We start from the raw sequence: 20,518 nt of genomic DNA, 5'->3' as shown, positions 1-20,518 counted from the left end.
GTCTTGCTCTGAACTTCATTTAGTGGATTTAGTGGTCGTTTGTATTTCTGTTTCGGTTTCATTTCATGTTGAAAAGCTTTTGTCTGACGTTGCATCTTTCCTCGACACACTCGAGCAAAATGGTTGAGCTTTTGACATTTCCGACATTCTTTACCTTTAGCTGGGCATTGTTCTTCATGAGGATACGTACCACCGCAATTGTGACACGTTTTCGAATTTCGATGTTGTTTTCGATGATACTTTGTTAACACGATCTGTATTTGTGTCTTTTGATTCGATGTCTCGCGCTTGAAATGTACTCATCTCGGCACGGCGACCATCGATGAGTATTGACTTCAGATCATATGTCGGGTCTCGTAATGCCTTTTTTCGAATCCGTGAAGATGAACCAGCCGTAATAATTTGTTGTTCGATTTCGAAATCTGCGTTGTGGAAAGAACAAGTCTGTGCTAATGTCCGTAGTCGTGTATGGAATTGATCAAGGGTTTCGTTCTGTTCTTGTTTCGCTTGTCTAAAGCGGTAAACTGCGTATCGGCGATTTTCTTGCGGTTGGAAGTATTCGTGAAGCTTTGTTTTCGCGGCTTCGTAATCAGTTGCGTCTCCCGTATCAGGTATTTGTCTAAATATCTCGCGAACCCGTTTGCCAGCTTGATATAATAGCAATGCGCGTTTTCTTTTCTCATCCGTAATCCCACTAGCGAGGATGAACATCTCGAAATCTTGGATCCAAATGTTCCAGCGCGTGCCTAAGCTTTCGCCAGCATCGGCGTCTGGATTAAATTCTGGCAATGGTTGTAGTGAAACCGATTGCGTATTTACTGTGATATTTTCTTGTGGCTCGGCTTGTCCTTCAGCCATTCTCGTCGCCAATATAATGATCTCACTCCTTGCTCCGATTTGTATAACTGTATATTTTGTTTCTCTATATTATATATATTACTTTTCATGTGCTCTGACTTTTTCTGGCTATCTTTAAAACAGGGAACGGGGAATGGGGGAATGGAACGGGAAATGGAAGGGAATGGAATGGCTTCGGGGAATGAGCCGGGGAATGAGCCGGGGAATGGAATGGCTTCGGGGAATGAGCCGGGGAATGAGCCGGGGAATGGAATGGCTTCGGGGAATGAGCCGGGGAATGAGCCGGGGAATGGAATGGCTTCGGGGAATGTGCAGCTTGTGCGTCAGTGCGAGTTTGTTTGGCCCATTTGGCGTGATTAAAACCTGTAAACGCTTCCATGTCACGAATCATGAGACAGCTACTCACAGTTTGAATTCCTTGAGGTAAAAGACAAAGCGATTACAAGCTCATAGTATAAATGCGATGTTTGCATTGTCATTGTGATGTACATTGATGTACATTATATAGATAGAATTTGGGTAGGTGGTTCAATGTAAATCCTCCAAAATCTGAAGGCAATTAGTATAATACTGTAATAGTATTTTTTGCAGAAATCTTTTTAGTTCTTAATATGCCTTATAAAGCTCAATGTGTGTGATTAAAAGGTGAATAAAGATACTGACACAGTGTCACTTGTTTGTTTTTTATTTCAGGCTATGTGAACAAGACCTCTGGACAGTTTTGTTTAAGCAGAAATAATGGTTGTGGTGGAAATGTGGTGAATGCATTCTTGACAAGTTAATGGGTTTGCTTCCAAGAATACACTGAAACTTGGAGCAACAATGACTTTGAATATAATTATGTAATTAATATATTATTTATTAATCTTAATTTATATGACTTTTTACCTCACATAATTCAAATAATGTTCAGATAAAGAGGTAAATATTTCACTGTTAATGGTGTAATAAATATTTTATATGTTGATTATATTCATAATGAATTATTTGTCCTGTTCCATACTTTGGCAATTCTGTTTAAGAAATCCCACCATAGTAGATCTTTTTTGAAATAGTTACAGTCAAGTTGTTGTCTAGTTTTAGTACAAAATAATACAAGTGCTACAATTAAACAGGAGAAAATAATAAAAATTAATTACATAAGCAAGCACATTTTCTATTTTAAAAAGGTCTATGAATTGAGATGACATGTACTAACAATTTTGTGCATTAATTAAAGACAATTGTATTATTACTGTGGGTTCTTTAATATTGTCCAATACTCCCAGTGACATCCCACTGAAATTCCTGCAGGTGTCTCAATCCATCAAACCAGTTTATCTTTTATTTCTATATTTAAGTCAGAATCAATGTATTCAATATCAATATGTAAAAATAATATCTAAGTTCTACAACATTATTTTGACAAGTCTGTTAAAGGAGAAAAGCAATTTTTCTCTTCATCAGAATTGAGAACCATGTTCTTGAAGCCAACCCCCCTCCTTGGCAGGATGATTATGGTACAAAATGAGAAGGGGGGTGTTTCTTCTTGGGGGGTCTCCAAAAAGATAACATATTGATATTGAATACATTGATTCTGACTTAAATATAAGAAATAAAAGATAAACTGGTTTGATGGATTGAGACACCTGCAGGAATTTCAGTGGGATGTCACTGGGAGTATTGGACAATATTAAAGAACCCACAGTAATAATACAATTGTCTTTAATTAATGCACAAAATTGTTAGTACATGTCATCTCAATTCATAGACCTTTTTAAAATAGAAAATGTGCTTGCTTATGTAATTAATTTTTATTATTTTCTCTTGTTTAATTGTAGCACTTGTATTATTTTGTACTAAAACTAGACAACAACTTGACTGTAACTATTTCAAAAAAGATCTACTATGGTGGGATTTCTTAAACAGAATTGCCAAAGTATGGAGCAGGACAAATAATTCATTATGAATATAATCAACATATAAAATATTTATTACACCATTAACAGTGAAATATTTACCTCTTTATCTGAACATTATTTGAATTATGTGAGGTAAAAAGTCATATAAATTAAGATTAATAAATAATATATTAATTACATAATTATATTCAAAGTCATTGTTGCTACAAGTTTCAGTGTATTCTTGGAAGCAAACCCATTAACTTGTCAAGAATGCATTCACCACATTTCCACCACAACCATTATTTCTGCTTAAACAAAACTGTCCAGAGGTCTTGTTCACATAGCCTGAAATAAAAAACAAACAAGTGACACTGTGTCAGTATCTTTATTCACCTTTTAATCACACACATTGAGCTTTATAAGGCATATTAAGAACTAAAAAGATTTCTGCAAAAAATACTATTACAGTATTATACTAATTGCCTTCAGATTTTGGAGGATTTACATTGAACCACCTACCCAAATTCTATCTATATAATGTACATCAATGTACATCACAATGACAATGCAAACATCGCATTTATACTATGAGCTTGCAATCGCTTTGTCTTTTACCTCAAGGAATTCAAACTGTGAGTAGCTGTCTCATGATTCGTGACATGGAAGCGTTTACAGGTTTTAATCACGCCAAATGGGCCAAACAAACTCGCACTGACGCACAAGCTGCACATTCCCTGAAGCCATTCCATTCCCCGGCTCATTCCCCGAAGCCATTCCATTCCCTTCCATTCCCCGTTCCATTCCCCTATTCCCCGTTCCCTGTTTTAAAGATAGCCACTTTTTCTCGCTCTCATACACTTTCAATATTATTGTCTGTCTCTAACTGTCAATCAGTTCTAATTCTATTGTCCAAGCTTAATTATCTATAAATAGCAGTTATGTATATTACAGTGTCTAGCTTTATATATTCAAGTTTCGGGTATGCATGAAAACACGGAGTCGGAGTTCCGGAGTACGGAGTCCCGGAGTACAGAGTTCCGGAGTGAAGTGTCCAAAACTTTAAAACACGGAGTGGTAAAAACACGGAGTCGACGTAAAAACACGGAGTCGACGTAAAAACACGGAGTCCACGTAAAAACACGGAGTCCACGTAAAAACACGGAGTCCACGTAAAAACACGGTTTTTACTCAATATTTTTATTTTATATGTGGTTGCGGGTATTCAGATCCTGTGGAGATGGCTATCCCCTCATTGCAGGGGTGTTGGAAGATGAGATGATTGGCAATGTGGCAATGATGAAGATTGATGATTGGTAACATTTGATATGATCCCGTTATAGGAATTGTAGAATGCAGAATATTGTGGATAATTGTGGATTTGAAAATGGTTGAAATGCTACGAATATGTGTTTGTTGTTTGGCAAAACCCGGGTGCAATATGGAAACGCATGAGATGCCTTGGCCAGAATGAATGCCGGTTATTGCCATTCTGGTCAAGTCCCTTTCCTTTGTTTTTCGTTGAAAACTGTAGTTACGTTTCATCAGACTCCAAGCATAACTAGGGAAAGTACGTTTCTAACCCGCTAGCAGGTCTTGGAACGACGTGCTCGCATATGTGATTTGTGGTAATGAGCGGAAATTGTGTGACGTGAATTCGTGGTGAGATCGGCGATGATGATGAAGTCCAAATATGTATGAGCATTCTGTTTATCCGTATGTAGTGGGCTGTTGGTTTGCTATTGGGGGCTAATCCCTGAATCGATTGGTTCCTGTTCTCTGAATTGATTGACTGAAAACATCCCCAATGTGTGGTGATTTTGTGAGAAAGGGTGGTATTCAATCCCACGTGTATTCCCGTTAGTGAAATTATAAAGCGCGGCTTGGGAGCGTGCCGGGGAAAATGATCATCATCATTGCCACATTGCCAATCATCTGATCTTCTAAAGGCACCCTCCAACACCCCTGCAATGAGGGGATAGCCATCTCCACAGGATCTGAATACCTGCAACCACATATAAAATAAAAATATTGAGTAAAAACCGTGTTTTTACGTGGACTCCGTGTTTTTACGTGGACTCGGTGTTTTTACGTGGACTCCGTGTTTTTACGTCGACTCCGTGTTTTTACGTCGACTCCGTGTTTTTACGTCGACTCCGTGTTTTAAAGTTTTGGACACTTCACTCCGGGACTCCGTACTCCGGAACTCCGTACTCCGGAACTTAGACTCCGTGTTTTCATGCAAACCCAAGTTTCGCGCTGTTCTTTAAGACTCTGTATACGTTGAGAGCGTCTGATTGGTTGTTTTGAGGTTGATCTGATATGAGTGGTAGTTGAGGGATGCGTTGTCATGGTTGACTGCATTTCGTTGTCAGGGATGGTCGCTGTGGAATGATTAGATTGTTGTGTATCAGATGCGGGTGGATTTAAGTTATTATTAGTTATATTAATGTGATTATTGATAGAGTCCTTGCGTTTTGTCTTAAGTTGCAGATAGACTGCAGGAATGTCGATATGTCTGTTAATAGTATTGTCGTCTGTACTAAACCAAGCTTCTTTGAATTCACGTGCGTGTTTTGTTTGTGCTCGTTCCTGTAGTTCAGTTTTTGTCCAGGCGAAGGTGGGAAAGTTGTCGTATGTGTGTACTGCGGGTAGGGATTTAAGGTCGTGTCGTTTTATAGCGTTCTTGTGTTCAGTTATTCGGGTTTCGATTTTCTTCAAAGTTTGACCTATGTATCGTTGTGGACAGTCTTTGCAAGGAATCAGGTAGATGGCATTTCTTGTCTCGGTGGTTGTCGTTTTGTCCTTGTGTTTTGTAAAATATGACCTAGCTAAGTTTGTCTGCTGGTTTATGACTATGTGCTACGTCAATATTAAAAGGACGAAGTAAACTGGCAGTCATTTCAGATGTGCTCTGAATGTATGGTAAGGTAATTGTTATATTTGATACTTCAGGTTCTCTTTGTGATTCATTAATTTCATTAGTTTGTTTGTTGCTCAGTTTCGTTAGTACTTTGTTAATGAAATTTTTCGGGTAGTTATTCTTTTCGACTGAGCAACAAACAAACTAATGAAATTAATAAATCACAAAGAGAACCTGAAGTATCAAATAAAACAATTACCTTACCATACATTCAGAGCACATCTGAAATGACTGCCAGACTACTTCGTCCTTTTAATATTGACGTAGCACATAAACCAGCACACAAACTTAGCTAGGTCATATTTTACAAAACACAAGGACAAAACGACAACCACCGAGACAAGAAATGCCATCTACCTGATTCCTTGCAAAGACTGTCCACAACGATACATAGGTCAAACTTCGAAGAAAATCGAAACCCGAATAAGTGAACTCAAGAACGCTATAAAACGACACGACCTTAAATCCCTACCCGCAGTACACACATACGACAACTTTCACACCTTCGCCTGGACAAAAACTGAATGTTGTCGTTGTTGTGAATGTTGTCGGTTATTAATAGTAGGAGCCGTGTAGGACCGTGATCCTGTGATCCATATTTCAGGTTTCAAGCAACAAGGAATATTCAAAGTATTGTACACTTTCTAATTTTAATTTTCTAATAATTTGTCACATTTTAAACAAAACAAACAACTACATAATATTATACAAGTACACAATACTATGACAGGAGAGAGGAACAGGACTTTCGTCCCAATTGACACCTAATTGAGTTTAAAATCACAAGTACTGACCTACATGTAGTCTTTCCGACCCCACCTTTCCCGCCAACAAATATCCATTTTAAACTAGTTTGTTCAAGAATATTATTGATCGATGGATCAAGCGGTTCCAAACAGTGGTTCCAAATCATCCACATCTGGAGCGGACGCCATCTTGGTTTTACTTCTAACTTCAGTACGATCAGTTCGTATGCAGATCAGTGTTAGAGAGGATTTCTTAAAGTGCTTATTCTGTTATTCATCTTTTATAAATGAACTATAGTGAAATATAGTAAAGTTAGCCTCACTGAATCATTCAGGTGGATCCAATTGAAATACATTGAAATTTTGAAAATGTGTGGAATATTTTGTGCCATTTGCCCCTCGACGGAAGAAGCTAATCTTAGAAGAAAGGTGATCAACTTTTGTTGTATTTTCATTGAAAATTATCAATGATGAACGTATCATTGAACCTAACATGCAGTATCATTACAAACTATTACATTAGGGGGTTAATCACTCAATATTTTAACTAGAATAACTTTAGAGTGATGCCTAATCAAATACTCATACAAAATTTGAAATAAAACAAAATTATTTATTACTGAAGCCAACTGTTTGGAGACATGCAGTTATTTATCAATACCAATTATTCATCTGTTACCTCTAAAGTAACAATCTTCACACAGTTTGCAATGTAGCAAAATTAGTACTTCATTCAGTCAGTTCTTTTAACTCCCCAAGTTTTACTATCATGACTATATGAATATAAGTATGGTTTTACCTTTTCATTGTTCAGAAGCTATAATGCTTCAAAAAGCATGAATTGCAACTATCTTGAAACTCAGTTGCACGGTCTCTGCACAAACCAACGCTATTTATATTGATGATTTGTTTTTCAATTTCTAAATTCAAGTTATCTGATATTGATAATGCACTAGCGATGATCAACTAGCGCCAGTTTTGTACCCATGGTATTTGACTAATGTCCAAATTGTTATTATCCTAAAATTGAAAATAACCAATTACAAATTTCTAATAGGACAATGATTGTATCTTCCACAATATGATTATGAGCTTTAAATAAGATTCCTATCAATTATCACATTAACAGGAATAAACCATTATAGTCTGTAATTTGTGGTAATTGTAGTAAGAAAAGACTAGTAAGAAAAGAATTATTGAACAATTAATTAAATGAATTTTTGCCACCCGCTAATAGAAAGCAAGTGATATAGATATAGTGGTAAGGCCAATCACAAGCTAGTTGGTCATGTATGAATTACAATAAAGGGAAGAGGGTGGAGTTGCTAAAAACAATATATAAGCAATACAATTATAAATATTGGTGCACTATAAGAGGCCTGAGCACTAGGCTGGATATTACTAGTATAAAATGAGGTTGATAAGAGGTAAGCAACTGTTTTTATTCATTCTTTCTTTCAAATCATTCACTGAAAGTAACAAAATTCTAATTAGCAAAAGGAATTAAATTATTATTTTTCTCTGCCTTTAGTTCAAAAGGAAAATTGGTGTTTTTCGGCACTACAGTCAATGCAGCTATATAACGTAATTTGTGGTACTAAAGCAAATTTGAGTTTTTTAAGCCAAAGGAGTATAAGAAAAGGTAGTGTTGTGGTAAAATGCCAGTGTTTTTCTCTTGATTGTTTGTTGGCAGGGTAGTATCTTTGCTGCAAATAAGTATTAGAAATAAGGCATACTAATTGGCTTTGCCTGAAAACATGAAAAATGTTCAAAGAACAAATTTGAAATTCCTCCTTTTTTATTTTTTGTCGTCCGAAATGGATTATTCATTTTCTGACTAACTGAAAACAAAGAATCATTGTTGATGGTATAGAAACTGTTTATCTTGATATAAACAACTTTAGGGGAGTGCCTCAGGGTACCGTTTTAGGTCCTTTTCTATATTTTCACTAGTGTTCAACAATATAAAAACTCACTGATCCACAAAATAAGCTGTTAGTTGGTGCTCCAGTCAATTCAAGCTGAAGTGGAATACATTCAGAATTGGTCAGAAACAAAACCAATGGCGTTAAACCTTTCCAAAACGTGGGAAATGGTTGTGCACGGTAGTTCTACTAAACCATTACCATCACCGATTGAAGGCATAGATCGAGAAAATGATCTATACTTATTAGGTGTAACATTTCGGGACAACCCATGCTGTTGGGAGTTGGATCTTCATATTGATAATCTCCTGTCGAAAGCTATAGTGGCCGGTTATACATAATGAGAGTGTGTAGATGCTATGGTTACCCTACTGCACAGTTAAACAAATTATCCGACTCGTTAATCATGTTACGGTACTGTTTTATTACTGCATTGTGTGGGGCTCTCTACTCCAAAACAAATATTTAGATCGTACAGATAAGTTCTTCCTTATCGTTGTTTTATCGTTATGGCTATGACAACAAAGAATATCAAAATATCTGAAGTTATCGAGAAAAGAAATATAAGCATACATGCACTATATAATTGCCTCCTTTATGCATAGAAGCTTAAAACGAAGGGACATAATTTTTTCTTCCTCGACTTAAAACTGAATGATTCAAACGACCTTTTTTGAATAGATGTCTATTATTTTTATAGCATGTCGAACTATTTTTATGTACATAATTAATTATTATAATCTAAATTTAATATATATAGTTTTCAACATTGTACAGTTTCATGTCTGCTCCGACTCCGTCTAGATTTTAGGAAAAGTTAATATAATAATAATGATAAACTACATTTTTATCAATGGCCATCACCGACTGTCATGCAGTGACATGCATATGAGAACCAGGCTTCTGGCCTTACAGCTGGTTGCTAGCGTACTCATCCACTTCTTACATCAGTGTGAAAATTATTTCTCCCTTTATATATTATTAATGAGCTTTGCGTCTCCAATACAAGGCAAGAAATGTTTTACGATAATTGGTTAAACGGAGAAAATATATCAGAGGATTTACGGCAAAAGTGCAATACAATAATGCAAATGAAAGACGAAACGATATTTTAACTGCTATACTCGGATTATATAAATCTATTCCCTCCTCTTGTGTAACGTTGTATGAAATAAAACAGGGAACAATACCAATAAATGTAATGCTTGCCACCAAAGCTATAGTATTCATGAATCGCCTTTCTCTTGACGGTCGAACTGCTTGTGTACGGTTTGTACCGTCTTCTGGATTGTGCGACGCCAAATTTCGTGCTTGGATTCGCAACGAGCGAGTTGTCATTACATACAGAAAACCTGTCAACAACGTGAATATCAGTCCGGCATAAAGTTTGTCCGAACTGACCTGGAATATTCCATTTGATTGAGGTGATAAGAATTCTCGTATATTAGAGCAGAAAGGTACTATCCAAAAGAGTATTACCCAAAAAACTATTTTCTTGCCGTTCATGTAAGATTTATGTTTGAAGGGAAAAGCGACCATCAGGTATCGGTCCACAGCGATTCCAAAAATTGTAAAAATCGATACTGGCACGGTTGACTGCCAAATGTTAAAAATGACCCAATTTACTCGTCCTTTCGAGTTACTTGCCACAAATAGTCCAGAGAAACAAATTAGAAGATCGGAGCAAGCCAGGTTTGCGACGAGAGAAGTTGCAGAATTTCTAAAACGCTTTAAAGGATCTTTGATGAAGGCTATCAAAAGCAGTACATGAGAAACGATGCCGAATAAAGAGATAAAATACAAATCCAGCCGCGTTAAGTTGAAGTCGAAATTCATCTCTCTTGTTTACTTTAACGTTTTGTTTGTCGAAGGAACGAATAATCAAGGATTATCTCACCAATGATGTGTGGTTAAATTATAAGAAACTTTTAATATTACGGGAGATTGAATATATCGACCTTGCATTGTGTTTGTTGGATGAAACAAAAAATATGAAATATTGATTAATAGCTCTCGGCACATATGCCTTGATTGGTATATATATATATATTACAATGTTATTAATCCCAAGCAGAATATTATTTAAAAGAAATATATTAATTGCATGTCTAAAATAAAATTGTGTAAAATTTTGCTGGAAATCCTTCCGGCGATCCACACACATGTCGATCAATTCTGCCACAACTTTATAATTAAGAACTTTGATTGGTGTATATTGTAGCAATTAATCTGAATTTTAGACGAATAGATTGTTATTTTATTGATTCGTTATTTAGTAAAAATAAATTTGTAATAAACGGCGCAAGGTATACATATAGATTATAGTATATATACAGAAAACATGCATGTAGTAAAAACCATAAATAATGTGTATTAAAATTATGAGGAGGAAGTGACTGTATTTATACTATATATTCCTTGATCTCAGTTTCACCTTTTTTAAGCGAATGGGTTTTCAACAAAAAAATGAAATATTGATCGAAGGTATTCTATAGTTTAATAAAAAATTTTAATTTGAATAAAGACTTGCATGCATTCTGTGTCTTAACATATAATTGAATTTACGTGAATTTTGCTGGAAATGCTCATCGCGATCAATACATTTGCCAGTTTGGCGAATTTTTAATATCATGCATTATATATACAGTAGGAGACAAAAGTTTGAGTCCAGTCGTTGTAGAATTCCAGTATTAAATTCTGGCAGCGTATTCTGAAAGTTAAGACATGCGTGCTAGTGTTTCAGTAAACTATACTGTACTGTAAACTATATTAATTGCACACTGCTTTGGTCCTAATGATCTAAATGATAACAAAATAAAGTTTTCATTCCCTTAAACTGCCTAAGATTGGTGGGAAAAAGGGCAAAGTGATGGTGCACAAGAAGAGTTTGGAGTATTGAAGGATTCTTTCCTCGTACGATCGCAGAAAAAGTGAGAATTTAAAAAGGTGGTATGCAACTAACCTTGGAGAGGTTCGAAGAAACTAAATCCTACTCAAGCAAACTTTTAGCTGCTTCGGTCATGTTCGGTTTGGCAATATTGAAAGATATAAATCATATAATAGGATCCTAATTATCATTAAGTATCATCCAATTCTTCAAGGAAATGGAATTTCATCTGGTACAAAGATGATCGCGCGTCTAACTACATGATAGTCACTCTAAGCACATGCTCATCTTCTATGTGCCAGAAATCTTTTGGAAGCAAACTCGTTCTGGTGATCTTGTTCTCATGGCTTTCCACCTCAAATTCCAGATCTAAAACCTATGGAGCACTTGTAGAACCGTTTTAACCGGAAAAGGGCGAGGCACAGACACGCCAGCCAGGATGACTTGAGGCAAGTGCATGGTCAACGAATGCTGGCAAGGTATTGAACGTGCGACATTAAAAACCTATGGAATCTATGCGAGCAAGAATAAAGGTCATTTCAAGAGCAAAAAAGAGGGATACTAAGCATTGACATGTATAATGCAATTTTGCACATTAACATACGTAAAATGAATATCATAACATCTCATAGCTGTTGTACAGCATGTATTTTTCTGTTTACTTATTTACTTTTTTCTAGTCCACTTATCGGTAAAGTTATCTGCAGAATATTAATATATGTTGCTAAAACAATGAAATACAGTCACTGGACTCAACTTTTGCCTCCTACTGTATATAAAGATTACTTCATTGTTGGCGAGTGCGTACGATTTGTATGCACGAGTTGTGAAGGATCGCAAAAAGAACGAGTGAGTATGCGATCCTTCACATGCAACGAGTCATAATAAAAATCAAACAAACGATCTAGCTATGAAGTAGCTTTATTTATAGCTCTGACATAAACTTGAAACCGAAATAAAGTATATTTCAATAGATTTCAAGTCGTTTCGAAGGAGAAATAGATTTTTTATTTGACAACTAGTCCCCGTCCCATCCCGTCATTTTAGAGCACCTGTATGGTTCCCTATTAACTAAATCCTGGAAAATATATCATCGGTTCTGCGAAGTACAGGTAGAAAAAGCATCGGAAAATTTTGTTACAAAATTTTCAAGGATACGAAAAATATCGCTGTGTCAAGTTTGTATGCATGTTTACAAATTTTGTATATAAATTGGTATACTACGTCTTATTATTAGTTGTATATAGATTAAAGTATTAGTATTATAGTTATATTATTATATATTATAGTATATTAGTATTATAATATATTATACGTTACTCTTTCTCGCGCGTAATATACTACTTTTCCAAATCTTACCAAATTTGCACGCCTGCATGCATGTATTTGTCACACGTTGCAATATTTCCAAACCAAACGTTCCACCTTAACTAAGTTTGGGATGCTCTTTCCAGCTGTAGTGATGAATATTCCCAGTTTAAATTTAGTTTCATGGGGAAATTGTCCACTTTATTTGAAGGAAATCATTACAATGATCAAATCGCTTCTGCAAAGACGTGGCCCAGATAATTTCGGTGAAAAGCATATCGTAGAGAGACGCCACAGTGGTACCAGTTGCGACCTCTCCAACTGCTTTATCCATCTGTCAGCTGCTGTTCTTCACCTTCGGGGCGAATGCATAGCCAAACAACCTGTCGAAGACACATTTGGTAATGTTTTGGCATGGAATGGGGAAATTTTTGCAGGGATTAAGGTAGTATTTTTAAATTACTTTTCTTTTATCTGCTTTGTGAACTTATGAACTGCAAAATGCGGTCTACAAAAGGAAGTGCAGCGCCGGTCAAGTGTGAAAGGATGTAGATGACTAGGAGATCTAAACTCTGCGTTGTCAGATATCGCCTACTCACATGGACTGCTATAAATGTTGCTGATTCATATTTTGATAAAATTTCTCGTTCAACGTCATTAGATGCGAATACATAAACGCCAGAGTAGGGTGTTGTTATACGAAGAAAGGACAGTGTAAACGTGCACTACTGAGCCACTAGCGTGTTTTAAGAATCGGTGCATTTTCTCAAGTTGTTAGCTATACGCCAGCAGCGTGACCAGATCTGGTACATTTTATTAACTACATTTTTTATCCACCACCTTATTTCAATATATTATCACATTCAGCCAAGGAAAGGCACTCTTACTAAACTTGAATAGTTTTGGTTAGGTTTTTTTAGGTCACATTAGGTCACACTTTATATTTTATGCGTGGTTGTCAATCACAGCTTGCGGTTTTTGAATTGCAGGGGGTTAAAAATAGTTGAAACTACCCAAGGCAATCTTATACGAGATTGCTAGAGATTGGTACAGCTTTTTGCAGATGAATTTCAAGGGAAATACAATAGATAAAAAAGAGCGCGTTAAATATGATCTGATTTGTGCATGTGATGCTCTAAGTATAGTCTATTGCCGTAGCATCGCTTCCTGGGCAGTTTAGCGGTTTACGATTTGTTTGTTCCCCCTTAGGCTTAGAAACAAAACATGAAATCCTACAATTATGAAATTTTCCTGTGCATTATAGGTTACAGCTGATGAAAGTGATACCTCGACATTGCTCAAACGTTTGCATACTTCCATGGATGACAACGTTGCGGAACATGTTCTCAGGACAATGTCCCAGATTCGTGGACCATGGGCGTTTGTCTATTATCAGGTAACTAGTAAAAAACATATATCAATACAACGGGCTTGTTGTTGTGCTAGTCGAAAGTAAGTAAAAGCTCTCATGAATAACACAAGTTATACTTGCTAACCATGTAGTATTATGCATTGCAAGGCTTCCTATTATCTTCACACTTCGCAAGATTCATCTTGCCAGTTGTCGATTGGCAAGAACGCAGAGTTTGATTGTATCAGTCACAGGCACGTATTTTGTCATCGTCAGCAATTTTCAATTGTGTCTTAGTGGACAAGCCTTAATTACCACTTTGCTGCACTAAGAAACTACTAAGCATAATTAAAGAATCGAAGTATGTAAAATTTTGGATTTGATATAAAATTAATATGATCATTTGGTGATCATTTACATTTCTTGAAAGGTTTTGTACTTAACAAGAATATAAAGTAGAAAGTGTTGTAGACGAAATACTCGGCTATAGAAAATAAAGATATTTACAGTTTTTTACACCTAACCTTGAGCAGTTTCTCCAGCAAATATTTAACACCAGTCTCTCTGTCAAGATGTAAACACACATGCAGCCTCTGCGATTTCCGTTCAACATTTTGCGAATTCGTAGTCTTCAAAATATAATCTTGCTATCTATCAAATGCGCAAATACATGCCGTAAGTTCTGATATATGTTTGCTCATGTGTATTTTTCCTCGTGTGACTGTGCCTAGGCCAGTAAACATACTCTCTGGTTCGGTCGAGATTTTTTTGGACGGCGCAGTTTGCTTTGGCACCTTCCCTCGTCATCCACTGACCTATTCACATTATCCTCAGTTGGAACAAGATCAGCAGACGATACCGGTGGACAGGTAATATGACTAAATATGCATGTGTTATTGTGATTCGCATTTGCATGGAGGCAAATACCTCGTGCGTGATTACCATACAAGTTTCTTTTCCATCTTTGCTTAGTTTTGGAAAGAAGTGCCGGCCAATGGAATATATTCGATAGATTTAAGGAAATTTGGTGATTATTTTTCCTCCGAAGGTACGATTACTACGGAATGATACGGGACCATTTCCTAAAATTTTGATTTGTCACTTCTTTTCAATTATTTATAACCTCCAGGGGCGTGGCGACCGGTGGGCCTGGAGGGATGTGACACCCCGCAATAATTGCCAACGTATTGGTCAAAAAGTACAACAACAAATCCGAGTGAATTCGTGAAATGTGCAACACATGCTGGATTACTTCTGAATATGATTCAAGGCCGTTTCCAAAGATCCATGGTGACGCCTCGCAAAACACGTTTCTCCCCAATGTTAACCAATTTCCAATAACTATGCCATTTAGCTAACAGAATGTTACCATAACTTTTTTATTGATCGAGAAAAAAACGAGCAATACCGGTATAAAAAGCGGGAGTAAAAGTGTATTAAACTTGGAATATGCTGTGAGTCAGTAAGGCAAAAACGTTCAATAAAAATGTAGGTACCGTACCCTGATAGAAAGTTGGGTATCTTCATTGTAAACGTTGGTGAAATCACATGACATCCCCCCAATCCTGACTCATTCGCCACGCCCTGATCACGCTTTTTTTATAACCCAACTAATTTTGTTACTATTTTATCAACTAGAAGCGAGCGCTGTAGACGTTCAGACGTTTTTGCAAAGATATCCATGGCAGGAACCTTCCTCTAACAAATATCCAGCATGTCCTGTTCCAAAGCAGTTTAATAGAAAAATGATGGATGACATTAATTCCTCAGAATCCCTATCCTCAACTGACTGTTTGAAACAGCCAGAGCAATCTTTACGCCAACCTGAAGCTGTGTCTTCGGCGGTAACAGGGAAGACAGATAAAGATAAACTGAGTGGAACGTCACGTAATTCGTGTATAAATACAAATACAACGACAAAAGACGATGACCCAGCTTATGTAACTCGTTCTATCGCAAATTTTCGAATAAAAACTCCGAACTACAAATATAACACAAACATTCCTGGTGATATAGTTGGTCAATCTGGTGAGACAATGTTGCGAGGCGACATCGTTCCTGGTTCTACCGAAATGGAAGAGCAAAGTAAAGTAGGACACACGGTTGAAGCCGGTACTGCAAGTCAGTCTTCTGAACTTTTCGTAGATGAGGTAGAAGAAGGTACGGATTTCGATCAGCTTCGTGATGATCAAACGAACCAGTGCCAAAATGGCGGCCATATTAGCGACGTCGTGGTTGAGCAGTTTGCAAACGTTCTTACTGAAGCTGTTAAAAGGCGCGTTTTTAATTTACCAAGAAAAACGGAGAATGAGTCTGAAACCCCACCTGAAGAAGTCCAGAGAGGTTGTACTACAAGTAAAAGAGAGGGGAGGAATGTATTGAAAAGAAATCGAAAAGTTATGTCGGAATTCTTTTTTCCGGAGGACTGGACTCGATTGTACTCGCGGCACTTGCAGACAGGTAATTTGTGAAATATAATTATGACAAATCGATAAAATGGTGCATTTTTCACTATATTTCAAAGTATTAAAGTATTAAAAATTTAGGCGTTCTGACTGTCTTAACCTGAACAATGTAAACAAATTTTCCTTTTATAGATATGCGAAATTCTCCTTGTTAAATCAATGACATTTTGCACAATGACAAACCTTGTTACCATTTTCACTGGCCATTCCGACATTGCAATGTAGATTGCACCTGCACCGAATAGGACTGTAAAACTTAATACAAATTAACAATTGCCTCTATTTGCTTATTTATTGCTCACATTATATTTATTAACAGGTGTATCCCATCAGAGGAACGTATAGATCTTATTAACGTTGCGTTTGAACAAAGGCGCAAAGGCAAGCATGGCAAACAAGGAGGAAAACACAACCGCTTCAAATATCGCGATGACGGTGATGATGTCACTAACTTTGATGTACCTGACCGGATTACTGGGCGGGATGGTGTAGCCGAACTTAGGCAGATTAATCCGCACAGAACGTGGAACTTTGTTGAGGTATGTAGCTATAAGTGTTTTTTGAACCAAGCCGTTTGTAGTATGTTGGTAGACTAGTTCTTGTTGGTCGCATGATATTTCTGGTGCGAGAAAAATACACCTGTTTTAACTCCGAACGAAGTGTTTTTTAGCTTTGTTTTTCATTACGCAAATTTACTATACTAAACAGACGCTGTAGCTCTTATGTCGAAAACAGCTATTTTTTGGAAATGGCATAGACATGGCCGCGGAGGATCGTTAAGGGAGGGGGATTCATATACATTCAACGGCGTTCAACATTATTAGTTGCTTTCGAAATTGGTTGCTGACCGGGTGTTGACACTAGGGGCCCCCCAAGGGCCGGTTGTTCCAAAGGCGTTTAGTTGAAACGGCAGATAAGCCAAATTTTAAAAATACTCTCCATTTATTATAAAAATACTCTCCAAATATTATCCATTTAATATATGTACTTTAACTGACAATTAAACTATTTACATCGAAATATTTCAGCTCGATCAGTTTTTCAATAAATATAGATAATTTTGTTTTCCATTTTGAACGTATCCATGCATGCACCGTTTAAGCTAAACGCCTTTCAAATAACCGGCCCCAGGCATATATAAGTATGTGACGTGTATACTTTGCTCAATCTATAGGTGAATGTTACTTTGGAGGAACTGCGTAAGGAGAGGTGGGTTATATAGTGACAAACTTTACCGCAAAACAAAAGTGAAACTGGATCCATCACTAGCTATTGTGTGTACGGAAATAGCAGCAGTAAAGTATAAATATTTGTATGTCCTTTAGTGTTTATATCTTCCTCTACAAGGTTCTCATGCATGCACAATCTTGCAGCAGCTTCTCATTCTTTGCCGCCATGCATGACACATTCATGCAGAATCCCTTGTTCCATTTCAAAGCAAGACCATGCATACTTGTGTTGTTGATTACTAATGAGCAATAATTTGTATTTATTTATTTAGGTCAAACTATATAACCCATCTCGTGTCTCCTCTAAGTACAGTGCTAGATGACAGCATTGGCTGTGCACTGTGGTTTGCAGCAAGGGGAAAAGGCACGTTATGTTGCGGTGAAGAGATTTCTAGTTCTTGTGATCATGAACCATCATATACATGTCCTGCAAAGGTGTGCATGTTTTTTATGTAGAAAACTTGGGCAAATTAACAACTCATTTGTTAGGAAACTTAAAAAAACATTGGCAGTGTTGCAGCATCTTCGAATATACCTTCTTATCAGATGTGTTCAAACAATTACGTATATATAGCTTAAACAGACAGAAATACTTGAGAATGAAAAAACACAGCATGGCTGTAATGGTATAATTTATCGGGTCAATGTTATAAGTTTAATAAAGGGCATGTCTGTTAGGCAATGTAGCAACGAATTCAAGGTCGCGTTTATCGCGTATAAATCTTTTAAACCAAGAAAGCATGCAAGAAAATAGCATGCAAGAAATTCTCAAAGCAAAATTTTCAATGCAAAAATTTCAGGTGGCCACGTAATTCCTTATCCCGTAATGATAAGTATCCCGCAAATTGTATGCTATCTGTCCGTTTTCAAATCGTGCATCACAACTTACAGGTACTGCTTGTGGGGATGGGGGCAGACGAACAATTAGGAGGATACGCTCGACATCGTTCTCGCTTCAGGTACCTTGTAGTTTTGCCGTTTTGGATGTATAGGTATCTCAGAACCTATATATTATATAGGTCTATAAATAACATTGCCGCAAGTATTTTTTGTTAAATTTCAGTAAAGATGGGTGGAAGGGATTGGTAGATGAAATTGAAATGGAAGTGCAGAGAATATCAGAACGAAATCTTGGCCGTGATGACCGGTATGATCCTTATGATACTTTATTATTTATATATTTTTACTTTATAATATTATGTATACTGTCGTGAATAGCAGAAGTATGTAAATCATGTTCATTTGTTCATGTGAAAGTGAAAGTGCAGCGCATATTTTTCTCTTTAGAAAATGAAGTTGCGCGGGATGAAATAAACATATTTGTTAGGCAAATTGTAATTGTCACTCTTTAGGGTTTAAATATTTTTGGCAGTAGCAGGTGCATTAGGGAAATTAAGCGGCAGAGCTTGCAACAGTCTCTATTGGTGCGTTATTTCTCTACCATTTTAACATAAATATCGTAGTTATAGAGGAATATTATTACGAACATTATATATAGACGAAGTAAATAAACTAAGCGCGACACCCGCGCGAGTATCACACGTCTGGGCACACCAAGTCTGGGCTGCGTATGGAATAACACGGCAATTTTAAAACATTGAAGAGTCTTAAGACAAAGTAAAGTGATTTGAATTGACCACGTTCAAAGCAGCCAGAGACAGATGTGATAATTAAACTAGCTGATCATTCTAGATGTATATCAGACCATGGTCGTGAATCTCGTTTTCCATTTCTTGACGAAGACGTTGTGTCATTTCTAAATGACTTGCCGGTTTGGATAAAGGTTGGTTCAAAACTTTTTTTTTTGGTTATATTTTGTTTATTTCTTCAAACAAGCTTGTTATGTATAGGCTTAGCTGAACGTTGATTGAGGATTCCTAGCTGCTAGGAGTTTACTGGTACATGCATTTCCCAAAACACCCTAGTTGTGCTCAATTTTTGCTCAAAATTTCATCTATTGTATTATTTGTGTACTAATGTGACGTTTGATGCATTCAGTGTGACCCACGCTTACCTCGTGGGATCGGTGAGAAAATCCTTTTACGCCGATTGGGAAAATCCCTTGGCCTGAAAGGTTCATCCGCATTGCCAAAAAGAGCCATCCAATTTGGATCAAGAATTGCAAAATTAGAGAGTTCTAGCGAGAAAGGGGGTGAGAAGTGCAACAGATTTTGATTTCAACGAAATGCGCAAGTACATTTGGATTGTTTTTCTAATTCTGAACTATTAATTGGAGAATTTGTGATGATGACCTTGCAACAATAATTTATAATCGAATACTGATATTGATGTTTTATGAAATGTAGGCGGATTTATTTTTGAATTGTTTTATTTTATACTTTTCCTATAAATTTATCTAATTGCCTTTAACACAATTACCTAAAATAGCTACAATCATTCTTTAATAGATAGATATCCTAGAATATATAGCTACATTTTTCATTCCACCAAATTCTCAATTGTTCATATTTTGTATAATTCGAAATAGTAAAGTACGCTACAGGACTACCTAATAAAAATAGATATTCGATTTCCTATAAGAAGCAAAATTGTTTTAGTTTCCTACAGTCGAAGTGTGTTCGTTCAACTTTTCTCTTTATGTCTATTGTTCGTATTCATATTTTCTCTACACTTCCAATAAATTGCAGGAAGTAAAGCGTCAAAATCAAAGTTCCCAAAATCATCGACACATTTCGATTTCAGTTCGATGTCTTCGTCGCTCAACAAATGCACATGGCGGGAATTCGCTGGTTTTTGCGAGGTTTCCAAAATTGTCCTCGAATCGTCGAACTTTGGCGGGAAACAATATACACGCACATTACTACTGCACTGCGTCTTCGGCTGTGATTGAAAATTTAACTTGTTGTTGATTCTAGGAGTGCATTTTGCTCTGCGTCCTCGGTAAATCTGCACTGGATACGGTTTTTCATCGCTTGGTGACGCAAA

At 36.7% G+C, this 20,518-nt stretch overlaps 1 protein-coding gene across 1 annotated transcript; it reads left to right on the top strand.

Moving 5' to 3' along the window:
* Positions 1-6,698: 6,698 nt before the first annotated feature.
* On the top strand, positions 6,699-19,991 carry LOC114524253 (asparagine synthetase domain-containing protein 1-like). The gene is made up of 14 exons (XM_028545398.1): positions 6,699-6,836; positions 12,739-12,972; positions 13,792-13,923; positions 14,610-14,747; positions 14,851-14,926; positions 15,517-16,211; positions 16,250-16,338; positions 16,663-16,882; positions 17,518-17,552; positions 17,845-18,007; positions 18,464-18,531; positions 18,636-18,719; positions 19,265-19,355; positions 19,571-19,991. Exons 1-14 carry the CDS (start codon positions 6,777-6,779, stop codon positions 19,745-19,747), a joined length of 2,262 nt encoding a protein of 753 aa, XP_028401199.1. The 5' UTR covers positions 6,699-6,776; the 3' UTR covers positions 19,748-19,991.
* The last annotated feature ends 527 nt before the right edge of the window (positions 19,992-20,518 follow it).

This window comes from Dendronephthya gigantea, unplaced genomic scaffold (genome assembly GCF_004324835.1).
Source record: "Dendronephthya gigantea isolate DGI-Jeju-01 unplaced genomic scaffold, DenGig_1.0 000030F, whole genome shotgun sequence".
Classification (NCBI taxonomy): domain Eukaryota; kingdom Metazoa; phylum Cnidaria; class Anthozoa; order Malacalcyonacea; family Nephtheidae; genus Dendronephthya; species Dendronephthya gigantea.
The sequence above is the reverse complement of the archived record's forward strand: the minus strand, read 5'-3'. Positions and strand labels throughout refer to the sequence as shown.